General features: G+C 53.0%; 7 protein-coding genes across 7 annotated transcripts; 4 read left to right on the top strand and 3 right to left on the bottom strand.

Annotated features, from left to right (window-relative positions):
- Window positions 1-932: 932 nt before the first annotated feature.
- V8C40DRAFT_278745 (uncharacterized protein) lies at window positions 933-1,343 on the top strand (the record flags this gene model as incomplete). Its single annotated transcript, XM_083221105.1, has 2 exons — window positions 933-1,146; window positions 1,246-1,343. 2 exons carry the CDS (start codon window positions 933-935, stop codon window positions 1,341-1,343), a joined length of 312 nt encoding a protein of 103 aa, XP_083067040.1.
- A 4,699-nt stretch (window positions 1,344-6,042) lies between these two features.
- On the bottom strand, window positions 6,043-6,801 carry V8C40DRAFT_259461 (uncharacterized protein). The gene has a single exon (XM_083218976.1). It carries the CDS (start codon window positions 6,503-6,505, stop codon window positions 6,152-6,154), a length of 354 nt encoding a protein of 117 aa, XP_083067039.1. The 5' UTR covers window positions 6,506-6,801; the 3' UTR covers window positions 6,043-6,151.
- V8C40DRAFT_278744 (uncharacterized protein) lies at window positions 6,666-7,356 on the bottom strand (the record flags this gene model as incomplete). Its single annotated transcript, XM_083221104.1, has 4 exons — window positions 6,666-6,810; window positions 6,867-6,895; window positions 6,930-7,220; window positions 7,264-7,356. 4 exons carry the CDS (start codon window positions 7,354-7,356, stop codon window positions 6,666-6,668), a joined length of 558 nt encoding a protein of 185 aa, XP_083067038.1.
- A 457-nt stretch (window positions 7,357-7,813) lies between these two features.
- V8C40DRAFT_154985 (transcription factor domain-containing protein) lies at window positions 7,814-10,650 on the top strand. Its single transcript, XM_083211360.1, has 2 exons — window positions 7,814-8,181; window positions 8,287-10,650. Exons 1-2 carry the CDS (start codon window positions 8,028-8,030, stop codon window positions 10,536-10,538), a joined length of 2,406 nt encoding a protein of 801 aa, XP_083067037.1. The 5' UTR covers window positions 7,814-8,027; the 3' UTR covers window positions 10,539-10,650.
- Window positions 10,651-10,904: 254 nt separating this feature from the next.
- Window positions 10,905-11,128, bottom strand: V8C40DRAFT_278742 (uncharacterized protein; the record flags this gene model as incomplete). The annotated part of the gene is made up of 2 exons (XM_083221103.1): window positions 10,905-10,970; window positions 11,006-11,128. 2 exons carry the CDS (start codon window positions 11,126-11,128, stop codon window positions 10,905-10,907), a joined length of 189 nt encoding a protein of 62 aa, XP_083067036.1.
- A 1,378-nt stretch (window positions 11,129-12,506) lies between these two features.
- V8C40DRAFT_154977 (concanavalin A-like lectin/glucanase domain-containing protein) lies at window positions 12,507-14,148 on the top strand. Its single transcript, XM_083211359.1, has 2 exons — window positions 12,507-13,194; window positions 13,256-14,148. Exons 1-2 carry the CDS (start codon window positions 12,676-12,678, stop codon window positions 13,922-13,924), a joined length of 1,188 nt encoding a protein of 395 aa, XP_083067035.1. The 5' UTR covers window positions 12,507-12,675; the 3' UTR covers window positions 13,925-14,148.
- Window positions 14,149-14,721: 573 nt separating this feature from the next.
- On the top strand, window positions 14,722-16,230 carry V8C40DRAFT_259455 (glycoside hydrolase family 64 protein). Its single transcript, XM_083218975.1, has one exon. The coding sequence runs from the start codon at window positions 14,826-14,828 to the stop codon at window positions 15,966-15,968; it is 1,143 nt and encodes a 380-aa protein (XP_083067034.1). The 5' UTR covers window positions 14,722-14,825; the 3' UTR covers window positions 15,969-16,230.
- Window positions 16,231-17,179: the final 949 nt, after the last annotated feature.

The following is a 17,179-nucleotide window of genomic DNA, read 5'->3' as shown; positions in this document are numbered from 1 at the left end:
TGCCCGTCGATCTCACAAACAAACGTGGAAGTGGAAGCGCAGGCTCAAGCAGCACGAGCAACGCGCGACATCAGACTGGCGGAAACGAGACAGTTGCATGTACTCCGTATCTACTTCTCATGGACCCCCAAAATGAGACGAGCCCCGTTCGCCATGCTCCGTCACTCCAGCTTAGCGCCATGCACGCAGCCAGGTACAGCTACCCCGGGCAGCCACAGACGGCTGGCCACATGCTTCGTACCCGGTACTTGCGCGCGCTCGAACTGGTGGCTGGCCACTAAGAAGAAGCGATAGCTGCAGCACCTCCTGAACCGTTGAAACCTCGCAGCACACCAGCCATTGATGTGTTAGGCCGGTACATTCTCTTACATGGTCTTGCACCAACAAATTTCAAAATTGAATTGAATGCATCAATCAAGCTAGATGGACCCACGACGTGCCGGAGCTTGTCCATGATTGGAGATTTGTGCTTGAGAAATGGACAAACGTCAATTTCTCGAACGTTGAATGGAACAGTTACATGAGATACGATATCAATAGGTACGTGAATGGGTCTCCAAACACGCGCAAAGGGCGCACAGACAGGCACATGTGCAGTGCATGGTGCCTCTTGTAAGCCATCCATCTGATCCATTGCCATCCATCCCTACAGTTTGGTCGACTCCATTGCCTAGAATGGAAGAACGCTTGAATGTTCTGTTTGTTGCAGCTGTCATCTCATAAATACGGATAACATATGAGCATTCCTTCTCCTCCAATCTCCCCAGCTCGTGCCTGTCATTGCCTCTTAACGAAGGGCTTGTCACATTGCAACCCACGTTTGGCCACCTTGCCGGCTACCCAGAAGCGAGAAAGATGAATGAGAATCTACGAAGCTGGATTGGAAGGGGATGTTCTGGATCGGCCCTCCTCTTTCTACGTATACGATAACAATGCTATGCTTCACCTCCTGTACTGCAACTCTGAGCTGCTACGATGGCAACAGTGTTGGTCATACCGCTTCCGTTGCATTGCAATTCGAGACAGACCAACCTATACAGTCTTGTTGGGACTATTGCAAACGATGGAGTATGACTGTGAGCACAGCTACCTATCTCTCTCTTCCAGGGATTATTCGGCCCTCAAATCTTGGAGCGACGGCATACAGTATGGTGGGCAGGCAAATGCAATGCAATCCTCCCAAAACACACACAGCACAAAGAGAGAACCAGCCAGCCAAGGCATAATTCTGCGCCGAGAATTCAGGCTGCTGTCATCAAAAAACCTACTCATATCCATTTACACATGGTCCGAATAGTCGGCCTCTTCATACCGCCTCTTCGACCTTTGCCCCCTTCGCATGAATAAACGCTAGCAAACCCACAAAGTGTCGGCCAACGCATCAGCAAAAGAGAAACTCGGTAATGAACTCGGACACGAAAGAACTTCGGAGGAGTCCGCCGAACAGGATCTGAATAGGGCTCAGTTTTAAATCACGGCCAGCAAATTTTTTGAGCGAAATGGGGCGGCCGCGTTCCAGATAGAAAGCTTTCAAGAAAAAGCACGAGCACGCACCACCCAGCAAAAGCAGCATCCCGCCCACTAACAAGAGAAGAAAAGCAAATTACAACTTGAAGGGACTGAACTATTTTTCGCCAAGTTTTCGCCTGACAAAGGCGCGGAAAGCTGCGTCAAAAGTCATTCCCGGAACCGACCAACCGGCCACTAGTACTTTGTGCTAGAACTAGCAGCAGAGCTAGAGTCACCAGCAAAATGAGCTTTTCTCGTGTCACGACAACGACAAGCGGCGCCCATGGCAACGAAGGGCTCGCGGGATTCTAGAAAGTGGATGTGCCAATTTACTCCCAGGGGGTGAAAGGAGGGCCATGGCATGGCTCGCCTTCAGAACAGGCGCAAGTACTCGTACCGCTACCAGTGAGATACAACGTGGGGCTGGTGCCCGGAGCGGCCAGCGTCTTAGGTCCCGGAAGCTTGCCCCGGACCCGCCCAAGAACCAGGTACTGTACTCGTACATTGTCGCCCTCTAACCAGCAACAGCTACAGTATTTCGGTGTCTTGTACAGTATGATGAGGATTGGATGTCTGCTGGCACTGTGACGGCTTGGGCAACTCTAATTTACAGACACAGCAACTTCACACGATACAAGGGTCATCCCCCACTGGCGAGTACGCGGAAACGGTGCGGATTCGGCTTAAACGGTGGTGGCTGGGCTTGTGCAATTTGTGCACATGCATGTTTCAGTCTCCGTTCCGTTTTCCCAGCCGCTTTAGCACCTCTGAGAGGTACTTTGGTCACAGAGAAGGGCTGCTGATAAGCGTGCATGTTCGTACTGTGCGGCCAGTGACGCGCTGCCATCGTGTACATGCTGGCCGGAGCTTCTGCTGCTGACTTTCGAGTGTCGATATTATGGCAGCACTGAAAATAGGGGTCTGGTCGCCTTTTGGCTGTGCCGCCTTACGAGTATTTTATGCCGCCTTACGGGAATAGGGAGCTGCTTGTACCAGTGATTGATGAAGTGAGCACCACGTTGAATGGATTTGATGCATGCAATTTGGCAGAGACACACACCGCTGGAGCTGCTTCTGCTTTGAGTTACAGCGTCTTCACACATCAGCGGTAGTGGTGTTGGTGTTCATGCTGCAAATCGATGATCATCCGAAGATACGCACGCTACAATACACGTACTCGCATGTACGAGTACGAGGCAGAGAAAAGACAATAAGCGCTTCAAGACAAAGAATCAGACAGAGAGTATGGGGTAAAAGAAGACAAAAAAGTCTGGAGATTTCTCCCCCATCACACGTGTGAGTCCATCCAGATTTGAACCTATTCGCTACATCCACCCGGTGCCGTACTATGGAGCATCGTCACAATCTACCGAGGCAGCGGTTCAGGGCTCCGGTGTGTGGATGTTGCTTTTTTTAGTGCAGCGCGTGTCAACTTGTAGCTGTGCCCACGCGATTCGGCTCCGTTAACTCCATCTGATCTCAAAACATGAGATGATGATATTGTCCGAATCAGCTTGATTGATGATACTCGTACAACAGCATCCTTTTCGAGAGAAGGAAGATGCTGGATGCTCGGTTTTGTCAGCTTCGGTCGTATGCACCCCACGCCGCCCGAGAGCTGACTAGAGCCGCTGCGGGTTGACGGAGCGGGAGATGCAGCCACGAGAGGAGCAAAATAGGACGGGCAGACATGTACAGTAAGACGGCGATCTCACAGGCAAGGTACAGTACAGCAAGGCACGCACGTAGCGTGGTGTAGGTGCTCGTACAGTACTCGCAGATCTAAGTCAAGTGCCTCAGTGGAATTGGCCTGTTGCACAGCCAATGCACGCTTACCTGTGCTCTGCGTGTACGAGTAATACGTATGGACAGCCAGTGGCCATTGTGGTGATGCCCGATTTCTAATAATACTCGTGCCGGGAGATTTGGTGTCCATTACTAGCAACTTCGCCGCTTGGGAGGCGCCAACGGACGGGCTCGTATACACCAGTCATTCGAGCACCTGAAACGACTTCTCACCGTGACTAAGACATTCCACCTTGACCAAGGCTGAGTGGCGGTCTACTGCAGTGTGTCCGACATGTATTGGACAACGTTCGTTTTCCCATCACCGCCAGTCTGGCTGATTTGATCCCATGGATGATGGACAAACCGAGCACGACGAGTACAGGTAACGGTACATGCAATGCATGCACGCATCTGCATGCCCCCCTGCCCGGTTTCTTGGTGAGTAGTGGTTGATTTTCCCGTACACGCACCTGGTCCAAGCACGGAACACGGAGAGAAGTGCTCACGGAATGGAAGAAGGGGGTCTAGTTTCAACGCTGCCCCTGTCTCCTTTATGCACGAGAATGCATTCATGTGCCTTAGCACGAGTAGCGTGTACAGGTACGTGGGCGAGAGCAGGCATCTGGGAATGCGTCCATCTCCACTACTGGAAAAGTACTTTCCAGAGTAGTAGACACCGACTGTTGGACAGTACCTGTCAGGCAGGATTGCATCGCATTGTCTCACCCAGCGAGCCCGTCAGCGAATGCGCAGTACTTGGCGCCAGCAACCTCACACTTGCATTCGAGGTATCTGTCGGGTAGCCATGAGGGTATCCCCTGTAATGGACGCTGCCCGTAGCTTTTGCTTGGTACAGATACTTGCAGGCCTGACAAGCATGTATGTACGGATACAGTATCCATCAATTGATGCTTGAAGAGTTGAGCGCTTCTAGAAGGTGTTTTGTCAGATGGCACCGATTGTTTTGCGCCTTGACCGCGAGTCATTGGTACAGCATACACATACAGGTACAGCCATGAACGTATGTGCGTACGAACACACGTATAGCTTTTCCAATGGAGAAAGACGAGGTGATAAAGATACGCATGTCAGTGTATTTCATGGCGTCGAGGCTGGCAGTGACGATAACCTTGGCCAGACTGTGCTCAATGAGCGGTGTGCAACGGCTAATACAGTGCGATGCATTGTTACTAAGACGGAAGCTGGTTACTCCCCAAGGCCGTCGTGTTCTCAAGAGTCGCCCAAGTTGGTGGCTCGGTAGTCCGCTCTCAGCTCCTAAGTTCGGACATGGCGCCCGTGGTGGGTTGGTGTGGATCGCCAGATGCAAGACCGGCCTCGTTGTGGTGATAGAACCCAGCTCCGATGCTATGGAGGCGGGATCGCGGAGACCGACCAGGTGCTCATTGTCTCTTTCCGCTCCATCATGACGCGCGCCGGATCTTGATCAGTTTGGGCGTCCGAGTACCGGTACCGGGACGTGCGTCCATCTCGATTTCTCGAAAGGAGCAGGGCCCAAACAATATCCCCTCCAGCTCTGCTCGGTACTTGGATTCTGAAAGGTAATCCAAGACAAGGCGGCGCATTTTGGCGTCTCTGTCTCCCAGGGAGACGTTGGAAGTGGGCACTGCTATTGCTAGCACCAGCACTTGTAGCATGTGTGTCTTATCCACCTCGCAGAGTAGTAATGGGCTTGGCGGATACTTGCCATATTGGGCCTTTTGCGAGGCCTGGCGGCACTGATCGATTCCTAGAACGTCCGATCCAGCTTACTTTGGCGAGCGCATGTGTGAGTGCAGTACCTACTCGTACACATGCTACTGCAGCGGAGCAGCATTGGCGGCGGCGGCGACATTCAACGTCTCTTGGCCCTTTCCACGAACCAAACACATGCTGACAACGGTGGCTGCTCGACACTCTTCGGTGTCCGTAGTGATGGCAGAAGGGAGGGGGAGAAGGGAGAAGGTGGGGGTTCGTTCGGCTCGGCCTGAGGACCAACAACACACAGTGCTGGCCAGGGAATATCGATCGTGTCTGTTCTCGTGATGCCACCATGTAGCACGGAGCAAAGGACAGCACATCATCTCCAAGGCTCCTGATGCCGCCAGCATGTAGACGCAAGCTGTGCTGACCGACTGTCGCCAGAACCCGATGGTGGGGTGGCCATGGGCTCTACTGTACGAGTACAGGCTGCAGGCGGCGCGCTATTCATCCATGTTAGCAGGACAAACAGACTTGCAGCGCCTATCAATCAAGCCCCCAGCACGGCTGTACGTGTGATCAATGGATCAATATGCTAAAACACGCGGGACATGATGCCACCCTGCATGGAAGCTGAGAGGCCGCGGGGTGGAAGAGGGACGGGAATAAGGAGACAGCGGATAGATTCTGATAGCCGCGAAGTATTAAAGGGGAATGATTAAATAGCCGACGAATGGCAAAAGTAAGAGTTTAATAGGAAAAAGCAATAAAGAGATGAACGGGCAATACTAGAAATGAAAAGCACGAAGAAAAAAAAGTTGGTGGGGGGATGGAGTGAAGAGGACGGATAGGCGGAAGACGCAGGTCCGGTCACTGGAGATGATGGATCACTGATTGATCAGTGGCAGTCAAGTAGAGGTACGAGCCTCCATAGGCACTTGTACCCTGTACGAGAGTTGGCCGGCATGGCGTCGGGTGTGCCTGGTTTTCCTCCCTTGCTGTCCCGCGACTCAGGCATTTTTTTCCTTTTTTCCCTCTTGCCTCTTGCGCACGGAGGCCATTTGGGTCTGTGTTTTTACAGTGCCGCTTTTAAGGCAGAGTCCCTGTTTCTTTGCTTTTTACTCTTTTGCTTTCTTGCTTTTCCCTTTTTTTCTTTTTACCTTTTAGTTGGGCCGAACAGGCGGGAGGCGTGCTGACCTGACCTGGCCTGGCTGGACTGGACTGGACTGGGCTGGCCGTGGCTGACCTGATCGGACGGGACGTGTTCAAGGACGATGCGCCAACGCATTTGATGGCAACGGGTGATCCCGAGGGCGAAAGAAGGAGGCGCGAGAGTGTGTAACTGGTGATGATGGGATGAGATGAGATGAGCTGGGAATCTGGCCTTGGTCATCTTTGCTGACTTTGCGAGTTGGATAGCTGGCCCTCTTGTTCGGCGCAGAGACACCAGACACGTAGATATACAACGCCATGGTCGGTATACTTGCAGAGCAGAGGGTAGAGCGTCCATGGAAATATATGGAGTTGCATCCCGGTGGACTAGGCAATGTCGCAGTCACAGGCACTCCGCAAGCAATTCATTCTTCCAAGTCTCGTGTGGGTTCGGAGAGCGAAATCGAAATGGCACGGCAAAGCTGGTGGTGTCAGTTCGGTGCTAGTGCTTGGAGCTATCAATCCTCGCGGCCAAGCGTGTGACTCCGGCAACCAGAGCCTGGAGCCCCGACAAGCTGCGAGGCAACGGCGGGCCAATGGCGGGGCAGGGCTTGCAAGCTTGGGTGCGTACCGGTACCTGGCCTGAACCCGGACCGCGCTGAGCTGCGAGTACCCAGAGGTACCTCCCCTTGCGCCTCCCCCTACTTCCATGTACGTACTTTGCAGCGCCGGTGTCATCTGGTGTGTCCTGCCCACTGTCCAGCACAGCAGCACCGCCAAACCGCGCTGCTGGAGGGGCCGAGCTTCGCCCCTCTTGCGCTGACGGGACCCCCGCTGGAGGCACTTGGTAGCGTCGGTCGCCAGCGCAGCAGGCCGCTGTGTCGCGTTTGAGAGGTGGGCTCCATCGTCGTCGCTTGACCGGGTGTGCTCGTGATGCCTCTGCGAGTACCGCCGCCGCGGACGATGGCCGCAGAGATACCTGCTGCGCCTGCACCGGTACTTGGCTGCCGCGTCTGGCACGTCGCTGGGCCTGCGAGGTCGCGGTACAAGAGCCCCCTCCGACGCCCCGTCTGCTGGCCGTACCGCGCTGTACCGCACTGTACTTACGTCTCGTACCGCTACATGCACAGCACAGCAACTTCCAGCCAGGTACCCGCGCTCCAGTGGGCACAGCACAGCACAGCACAGCACAGCGCATTTTCGCACCATGGACAGCCTCCCCCTCCCCCTCCATCCCTCTTTTTCCCGCCCCGACTCGACCAGACTTTTTTTTTTTCCAGGTATTCTCCAGTGCCCTCTGCCCTCTGTGCTGTTTCCCCCCTCCTTCTGCGCACCCACCCCTCCCAAAATTCTTACCCCCCCAGTGGCTTGCTGTCCGCGTCCCCCGAATTGAAATCTTTCCCCTCCCCCCTCTCGCCGTCTTTCCTTCATTTACTGCCCTCGCCCTCTTAACCCGCCTCTCCCCTCTTCGTCTGCCACCATCTTCGTTGCCCCCAACGACAAACTACACCAGCTCCAGCAGCATCGCCATTCTCTGTCCGATCCCCGACATTCTATCCGTCGAGGCCTCTAGAAGCCTCTGTCCTCACCAACCCACATCTATCATCTTTCCATGACCAGAATACCGTATTTTCCAATGAGCAGCATCAACATCGAGGCCACCGCAGTCACACTTTAAACCCCACGGGCGCGCGTGCGAGCGAGGAGCTAGGAGTCGAGAGCGAGAGCGAGAGAATTCGCATCACCACCAGAGCACGAGTACGATATTCAACCATCGTAGCGTCCGCCCCAGCCGGCAGAGCCGAGCGTCGCGTCAGCGCAAAACACACACATCGCCATCTTCATCCCCCATCAAACCACAGCACGCGACTTTGCCCAAAATGCCTGGCGCCAGCGTCGCAGTTCTCCCGCCTCCAGCGGCCTCGACCCCGTCCTCGCGGAAGGCGTCTCTCGCACCAGAACGCAAATACAAATGCCAGTTCTGCAACAGAGCCTTCAGCCGAAGCGAGCATCGAAGCCGTCACGAGCGATCACGTATGTTTCCCAGAAAAAAATTCTCCCTCGAAGAAGAAAGAAAAAATTGCCTTGAGCATTCTTCGCTCTCCATCATGCCAACTCTGCTAACTCCCTTCTTCTTAGATACCAAGGAGCGTCCCTTTAAGTGCATGAAGTGCCGAAGTACCTTTGTTCGTCGCGACCTTTTGCTCCGACATGATCGCACAGTCCACGCCAAAGATGGCGGCGTCCCCCTTCACAGCGACGGCAAGCGTCGTGCTGGACCCAAGACTCGAGCCATCGGCGGCCCCTCCAAATCCTCAATCGCCCTGGACACATCCACCCTGGAGCAGATGGAAGCTGGCGGCGACGGCATTTTCGATGTCGAGGCCGCCGCCATGCTCGTCGCCGACCTGCATCACAAGGCCACCGCTGCCATGCGTGGAGACGATGGATCTTACGAAGACGGCGCATCCATGGCCTTCTCCCCACGAAGCTCCACCGTCATGGAGCCTGCCGTCACATACCCATCTGGTGCCATCGCCCTCCCGCAAGTCCAGTGGGACAACTTCATGGCCGAGCCCAAGCCTCACTCCATCACCTCGAGCGCCTCGGGCTCTTTCGAGTCGTCGCAACCCTTTGCCGGTGCAAACAGACTGTCGCACGGCCAGTTGCCTCCCTTTAGCGGCCGAAACTGCAATGGTCTTGTGCCAGCGCTTCAGTCCATGATCAATTCGCTCCCCGCCTCTGGCCCCGAGATCCCAGCCCCTCAGTCTCCCTCCGCGGTAGACTCGCAGCAGGCTGGTTTCAGAGCTCCTCAGGTTTCTGGCGATGATGAGCGAAACATGATTCTGGACAACATCCGCAGCACCGACCGGGAGCATGCCATTCCCGAGAGCTTTCGTCTCCCCGGCCTGGGCTCTCTGAACCGCTACCTGGCCACCTACTTTGGGCTGTTCCACCACCATCTGCCCTTCCTGCACCCTGCTTCCTTCACCCCGTCTCAGGTGTCGCCCCCGCTGCTCTTGGCCGTCCTCAGCATTGGCGCTCTCTATGCCTTTGATCAGGACCAGGCCTATATGCTCCACATCGGGTCCAAGGTTCTCGTCAACCAGTTCCTCCAGAACAAGGAGAACTTTAGCTCTCGCAAGTGTCCCCTGTGGACCATGCAGAGCTCTCTCCTCAACATGATCTTTGCCAGCTGGAGCGGCGACCCCAAGGGCTTGGAGTGGGCATGCTCCATCAAGAGTCTCCTCGCCAACATGGTGGCTGGAAACCGTTACGAGCTCAAGCTTCGCCAGGAGGCCCGTGGCTCGTCCAAGCCTACTCGCGCAGAGTGGGTTGAGGACGAGGGCTGCCGCCGCACGTACTATGCGGTCTACATCTTCTTTGGCTTGCTGACCCTGACGTTTAACCACACCCCCGCCATCGGCTTCAACGAGTTTGAGGACCTGCAGCTCCCTTCAACGGAGGCCCTGTGGAACATGCAGGTTGCCGACGAGGCTGCATGGGCCGAGCAGCTCGAGAAGTCGCCCGCCGCCATCTTCATGGAAGCTCATGACAATCTCTTCCAGGGTGAAGCGATCAAGTACAGCGCCTTTTCCACCCGTGTTATGATCAATGCCTTGTTCCTCGAAGTATGGTACCACAAACGTAGCCCAGAGGCCTTGCAGGACGTCGTGACCGAGTACAAGCTTAGACTCGCCCTGGAGACGTGGGAGAAGTCGTTGGACCTGTGCGAACCGGAATCTGTCGTGGTGCCCCTTAGCGCTCCCCACAAAGGTCACCCCCTCATCTTCAATGCCCGCGCCATGTACCGTAACGCCCGCGCTCGCCTCGAGGTTGACCTGAAGACCGTGCAAGAGGCCCTGCGATACCACGAGCCGTACGAGGTCGCTGCCGCCATGTCTCATGCTCGGGACCGCGTCAAACGCTCCAGCGAGATGATCAAGGTGATTGAAGAGTGCTACAACTGCCTGGAGACGGCCGTGGTCCAGGGCGTCCGCTGGGTGGCGCGCACCTCGTCGACCAACTGGAGCGTCGAGCACCCCCTGTGCGGCCTGGACCTGATGATCATCCTCACGCTGTGGCTGTATCGCCTGGAACACGACGAAGAGCCAGCAACGCCCGAGGAGGTGGCCATGTACTACAAGGTCCGACAGCTCTTTGTCAAGGACTTTGACGAGAGCATTATTGCCAACTTGAGCTCCGTGGTTGCACGTCTCTGGGGCTCCATGTTGGACGAAGTTGTTGTGTGGGGAATTACCCGCCTCATGGGCGAATCATTCAAACTGCATTCAGAAGCCCTTGTCGGCTATGTCGGCGACGAAGCTTCCTCTAATGTATCGACTCCCTCGATGACCTCGCAGGGAGCGGACGAGGACAGCGTGTACTAAATACATATGCGATGACGAAACGACTGCTTTTCTTTTTCTCTTCTCTCTGTTCATCTTTATCAGGGGAGCGCGAAAACACGCGCCGGACTTTCTTAACGCAAAACTCGATTTTATGGCTCATTTCCTCTTTTTCTTCTTTCCTTTCCTTTTTTCTCCTTCAACTTATCTTTTCTGGCTTGTCAATTTTCAACATTGTGGCGCGTGCGGTCCGGAACGGAGTAAGGCTAATGCTGGGAATGTGCTGTTTGAATTATTTCCTTGTTTTCTTTTTTTTTTCTTTTCTCTCGGTTTCTCATGTCATTTCCTTGACGGCTCCTGAGACAGGGCAGGTGATCGTGTGTCCTAGTATGTGTTCTGTTACTGCTCTTAATTATTGGCTTTGATTTGATTGTTTTTGTTTTGCATGGGTCGATCGAAAGGATCACGGGGGGGCTAATTCTGGAGAGGCGGCGAAAGCAGGGAAATACTGGCGGGATAAAGGATTGGACGTTTCGCATGATTTCGGGGCTCCGAGAAAGGAATATTTGGATCTCGACACCGCGGCAGCGCAAGCTAATGAACTGCGAGGGCAGGTTGATTGGCTGGTCCATGATGGTGATGCCGCCTTTTTCGCATTTCCCTTTTTTTGTTTCTAATGGCCCTTGTTGCCCCCTTTTTCTCTTACCTTGGTAATTTTTTTTCTTTTCCTTTCATCTTTATCTTTGCAGCGGTTGTTTTTTCCTACTTTCTCTCTTCGCGCTTCTGCTTGTTTGCTGTCACTTTTCGCTGGCATTGCAGTCTGATTTACCATTGGCAATTTCCAAATTCTCAGATACCTTGTTCGATATACAGATTGCTATTCTTCATTGAACCTTTCTTCTTCTTCTCTCCTCCTTTTTCTTTCCTTTTGAACTGTGTGCTCTCTCCTCTTGTCAACGTTTGTTTGTGTGCTGTGTCTTGTCTTTTTTCGTCTTGGTTATGCTACGAAGGGATGCTTACGGAATGACAGCACTCGCACCCTCACGACATGTCGTGTGTGTGTGCGAGTGCTTATGGACGAGAGCCAGTCCCGCTACTTCGGTGTGTATAGATATTCTAGTACTACAATTCGAATAATTGTGTCTCTGTCAAACCAATGATGCCACGTAGGGTGCCAAGTGTGTGTACATGTCCGTGACTCTACCGTAATCATGTCCCAAGTACACGCCTATTAATGCCAGGTGACTGCACTAGAGTCGTGATATAATAGGTAGAGTAACTAAGGTAATCAAATGCTTGGCTCCTCGGAAGCGGCCCATGGTTTAATTACTTTTTACTTTTTGTGGCCGGCCAACCGTTTACCACGTTCTTGTCAAACCTGTATGTACGACGTGCTCTGGTGTCATCCGATGAGGAGAAGCTGGGGGAGGTCAGAAGGGCAGTTGGAGTGGTGGTACCTGAGTCTTGCTGTCCTCCCTCTTTCTACCGACGTTATTCTGGGAATGGCCAAATGGGGAAGGCTGAGCCTTTGGAGATGATGGTTTGATAGGCTGTCAAGTGGTGATGCCTGATACGTGAAGATGCCCAACTGACTTATATTACATGCAGGGTAAGTAAGTACATACAAGCATCGAATGAGCGGCAGAGGACATTGAAGCCAAGAACAAGCAGACGGCACGGGCCTTGGTTTCCCCGATACATACATGTGAAAGTTGGTGGTTGTGACAGAAGAACGGAAGATGCAAGGGAGAGGAGACGACGCGCGAGCCCAGGGTAGGACCGTGTGTAACTTGGAAGCGCAGGAAGTACAGACAAAGCAGGGCGTCTCGATTTCCCTCATTTTCCCGTTTTTTTTATTTTATTTTTGCGTCGTGCCTGGCCTTTGCACCGCATTGTGTACTTGCATGTCGCGCAGCTGCTTCCAAGAAGACGTGGCAAGCAGTTGAGAATGTGGCGAGCGCATGCTCATTACCTTCTTCATTGTCTGCTCGCGGTCTTGGTGTTTCTGTGGCTTGGGCTGGTTGCCTTGTTCATCGGCTTCTATCTCTTGTCTTCTCTATCCTCTTGTGCTTCTAATCATATTTTTCTTCTTCTTCATTTTGCTCACCAATAAACATTTTGCTTTGCTTTTCTCTGGTTATATACCACAACTTCCACCCAAAAAGACGGCTTTGCTTCCATGGCTACTGCTCGGGGATTGGGTTTGTTGTTGGCCCTGGTGGTGGTGCTCATGTCGGGCCTGGTGGCAGCGGACTGTGAGTGCGGCTTTCTCACACAGAGCTCTGGAAAGAACCAGACACGGAACGGAACTGTAGATGGAGACGGTCAACTGTTCTTTACCAACATGATGGAGAGCAAGTTCTTTGCGATGCGAGACATTACGCGGGACGGCACGTGGAAGAGGCAGCAGTACAACGTTTCGGCGAGGGCTGGGAGAGGCGAGTATGGCAAGTCGTTTGGTGTGGACAATGTTTACACGACTGCTCGTGATGGTGACGATACTGATGCCACGGAGAGTGATGGATCGAACAACTCGAATGGTGGTGATGGGGTTGGGCTGGTGGTGGGCAGCACTGTTTGGGATGAGGCTATTCCGGTGGCAGAGCTGGACTCGGCGAGGAAGGATTTGCATTACGGCTCGTATCGCGCGGGCATGAAGCTGACGGCCGTCAATGGCACCTGTGCGGCCTTTTTCTGGGTATGTGATTGTTCTGCTTCGTTGTTGTGTTGATATCTCATATGCTGATTGTGTTTCGCAGTACTTCAATGACACCCAGGAGATTGACATGGAGTTTCTGTCGCGAGAGTTTGACCCCGTGAAGAAGATTTATCCCGCCAACCTCGTGATCCAGTCGGAAGCATCGCGGAAGGCGGGCTATGATGCGTCCAAGACGGGCACCTTCAAGGTGGTCAACCTCACGTTTGATCCTACGGCTGGATTCCACGAGTATCGCTTCGACTACCTACCCAATCGCGTCTTGTTTTATGCCGACAGCCAGCTGCTGGCCGAGATGAACGGAACCTCGGTGCCATCTGGTCCAGGCCACATCATTCTCCAGCATTGGAGCAATGGAAATCCCCTGTGGTCTGGAGGCCCTCCCGAAGAGGATGCTGTTCTCACTGTGAGCTATGTCAAGGCCTATTTTAACTCGTCAGACTCGAATGTTCAATCCAGCTGGGCCGAGAGCTGCCGAAAGGCGCGCAGCGACAGTTCAGACGATAGCAGCAGTGACAGAGTGTGTACGGTTGCTGACGTGACGGCAGCAAACGCCAGAACAGGAGGCACCTTTTTCAATACGAGTGATCCGAACCGGCCAAGCGGCGGCGGAAATGATGAGAGCGGCGCGACTTGTCTGGGCAGCATGGAGGCGAATCAGGCGATGGTGACGAGTGCGATATTGCTGGTGTTGATGATGACTTGCTTGTGAAGGATTCTTCTGGATGGGTTCTTGTAACGTGGATGGAATGAATGGAATGCAATGATGAGTCTATGACTTCAATGTTGTGTGTGCTATGGGAGAATGGAGTTGGAGTTTTTACATGGAAGGAAAACAGTACTTTTGGTTGTATATCATAATGGATAGCTGAGCTTAATCACCGAGACACTACATGGCCAGCTTTACAGGAGTTGGGTGTCTCTGTTGAATGATGATGACTTTTATTTTCATTTTTCACTGATGAGTTTACACTATGACAACGTAATTCAGCAGCTTGGTTTTGCTAAGTGAGGCGCTGGCTGATGTTGGTCAGATGCACGATGCCGTCATGGATCCACAAGACACCGAGCAGCTGGATCTGATGTTTCGCTTTGCTGTTTGAATCTTGCTTCTTTGGGGAGGTGAGGCGGTTTTACCTTTTCAGCAGTGTTGGGCATGTGATTATGCACAGCAGGTGGGTAGCAGCCAAGACAGCTGAATGACAGTAAGAAGGTTGTTAACTTTAATCATGGGGGATTGCGACTGCTTCGGATTTGGGATTATAACTTACTGACTGGAATGCTCAACGTTAAAAAAATGTGATGCATTATGAGACGGTATATGTGAGATGGGCAAATATGAGTTTTGATTCGTAGATGAAATGTGAGATGGTGGATGGCATGAATCGTGGCGCGGGCTGAAGCCTGCCCAGCTGACTGTGGAGATGATTTACATGAAATCGTCTGTCTGGGTACATGTACTATATATATATATAGTCGAAGCATTTTGGTTCTAGAAGTTTGACATGACTTGTATAACACAATTTCCATGACTTTGATGGAGGTTTAATAAATACTACTGTTACTGTTACTTCTGTTGCTACTCACACCAATTTTCACTTCCAACTGCAATCATGACGCCAACTACTCTCAGCGTCGTGGTCAAAAACAACTCGAATGCCTCGCAGCTCTACGCCTACGTCACCGGCCGCGCAGCCCAGGGCCTCTTCTTCCTCAGCGCCGACGGCACGACTCCTTACTTCCCAACTTCGCCGTCGTCTACCTTGCAGCCTCTCGCAAAGGACTGCGCCGTGGCCATTGGCGGGCCGGGCCGGAGCCGCACGCTGACGGTGCCGAGGCTGGACGGGGCGCGGGTCTGGTTCAGCCAGGAGTCGCCGCTGACGTTTCTTGTCAACCCGGGCCCGGCGGTGGTGGAGCCGTCGGCGACGAATCCGGCGGACCCGAATTATAATATTAGATGGGCGTTTGCGGAGTTTACGTTGAATGAGGCTGAGCTGTATGTCAATGTGTCGTATGTTGATTTCTTTAGCGTGCCGGTGAGTTTGAGGTTGGAGAATGGGGCGGGCAAGGTGACGAGTGTGGAGGGGATGCCGGCGGGAGCGCTGGATGAGATTTGTGGCAAGTTGAAGGCGCAGGCGGGTGTTGATAAGGCGGGATGGGATCGACTTGTTGTGACTCAGGCTGGGGGCAGTGGGCAGAACTTGCGTGCTTTGAGTCCCAACTCGGGGAGGGTCATGTTTCAGGGCTTGTTTGACGGGTACTATCGCCCATACGTGGACGCCGTGTGGAAGAAGTACCAGTCGATGGACCTCGTCGTCAACATGCAATTCGCCGACTGGGGCAACGCCGTGGGTCGAGTCGATGCTTCAGGCCAGACGCTCAACTTCTCCGGCGGCGGAGGCAGCTTTGCGAAGCCCTCGGAGGGAGACATCTTCTCGTGCGACTCCGGACCGTTTGCGCACGGGGCGGACGTGTCGGACAAGCAGCTGAATGTTGGGGCGCGGCTGGCGGCGGCGCTGAACAGGAGCACGTTGCTGGACGCGGTGCCGCATCCGGAGGGGGAAGATGTGAGCATGTATTATAAGGAGGCTGTGACGAACCACTATGCGAGGATTTGTCACGAGGTGAGTGTTGGGGGGAGGGGGTATGCGTTTCCGTATGATGATGTTGTAGCCACGGGGGGGACGGACCAGAGCGGGTTTTTGAATGATGGGGATCCGAAGGTGTTGACGATTGGAGTTGGGGGGCCTCTTTGAGGGGAGGTTTGATAGAGGGTTGGTGATGATACTGTATATATTGTTTTGTTTTGGACTTGGTTTATGGAGGTGAGACTTGTATATATGGGATTGGGGTACATGATTTCTTTGGTTATATGTTTGAGTATATGATTTCTTTTTATTGTATGTTTGAGTTTGATGATTTCTTTTGATTGTATGCATGAATTCGCTATAGTCTATTCTAGTTCTTTGTTTCTTGAGCTTACAGCCTAGACAATTCACACGTCAATTCTCACGACAACTCTTATGACACTTTACATACATCGAGACGACATCAGCAACGTGAATGTTTATTTATAGCATTTGAAAAAGCTTTGCATAACACGGCCCCGCTGAATTAGCTCACCGTTTCTAGTCCTTCTGGAAAAAGAAGGTTGTTGGCGATCATGGCAAGCCGTGGTGGATTTGGTTGTTGTTGTTAATTATAGCATCCTTAGCGGGATCCTTCTGACAGGAGCTGAAAAAAAGACGGCAACAAAAGAGGAGATGTGGTGAGTAAGCCGGAGAGCGGATTCTCCTTAAGACGGCATGTATGTTGCCACAAGATAGGTAAGCTTCATGTTGAATTGTAAGGTGTGATGATTTGTTCGTATCTGTCTAGGTTGTACCATTTCTGTGTAACAGCAACTCTTATGAATAGACTACTGCGGGTATAGATGAACTTGGGCAATGATATGTGTGGTATGGGATGCGCTATTAAGGCAACAATACACGTTGGTTGTGCTACTCGTCCCTCACTTACACCACCAGGATCACACCAAGCGTTTGCCCGTTTATTCGTACTACTTGTTGCATTCACTCGTATCCTGTGCAAACTTTTTTTTTTCCATTTTCCAGGCGTCTTACCAATTACCCGGTCTCGAATCCAGTTTCCGTGCTTCCTCGCCGTTGTTGCAAGGATGGCACTGCATTATCGGACTCGGAATTCAGCCCAGGTCCACCAACCACAAACCGTTGCACCCCTCTCTCTTGTTGGGGACACGGGCCACGTTCCGTCTCGCTGTTTTAAACAATGCCGATTGAGATGACATTTTGACATGGCAGGGGGAAACAGAGAGATGGGGGCGGCCGGTCGAACTGGGCCGGGGCCGGGGGGTGAGAATCGAGAGGGGACTCCGTGTCTGGGCGGATTTGGTGTTGTTCTAACGTCAAATCTAGCAATAGACAGATGCCCTTTCTGCGAGTGTTTT

The sequence above is a fragment of the Trichoderma camerunense genome, assembly GCF_050948025.1.
Source record: "Trichoderma camerunense strain CBS 138272 chromosome Unknown V8C40scaffold_36, whole genome shotgun sequence".
Classification (NCBI taxonomy): Eukaryota; Fungi; Ascomycota; class Sordariomycetes; order Hypocreales; family Hypocreaceae; genus Trichoderma; species Trichoderma camerunense.
The sequence above is the reverse complement of the archived record's forward strand: the minus strand, read 5'-3'. Positions and strand labels throughout refer to the sequence as shown.

Excerpts from the sequence above, each read along its gene's own strand:
- V8C40DRAFT_259461 (XM_083218976.1), bottom strand. The coding sequence starts at position 6,505 with ATGGACGCTCTACCCTCTGCTCTGCAAGTATACCGACCATGGCGTTGT.
- V8C40DRAFT_154985 (XM_083211360.1), top strand. The coding sequence starts at position 8,028 with ATGCCTGGCGCCAGCGTCGCAGTTCTCCCGCCTCCAGCGGCCTCGACC. Across the intron at positions 8,182-8,286 it reads AAGCCGTCACGAGCGATCAC|ATACCAAGGAGCGTCCCTTT; the intron begins GTATGTTTCCCA and ends CCTTCTTCTTAG.
- V8C40DRAFT_154977 (XM_083211359.1), top strand. The coding sequence starts at position 12,676 with ATGGCTACTGCTCGGGGATTGGGTTTGTTGTTGGCCCTGGTGGTGGTG. Across the intron at positions 13,195-13,255 it reads CCTGTGCGGCCTTTTTCTGG|TACTTCAATGACACCCAGGA; the intron begins GTATGTGATTGT and ends TGTGTTTCGCAG.
- V8C40DRAFT_259455 (XM_083218975.1), top strand. The coding sequence starts at position 14,826 with ATGACGCCAACTACTCTCAGCGTCGTGGTCAAAAACAACTCGAATGCC.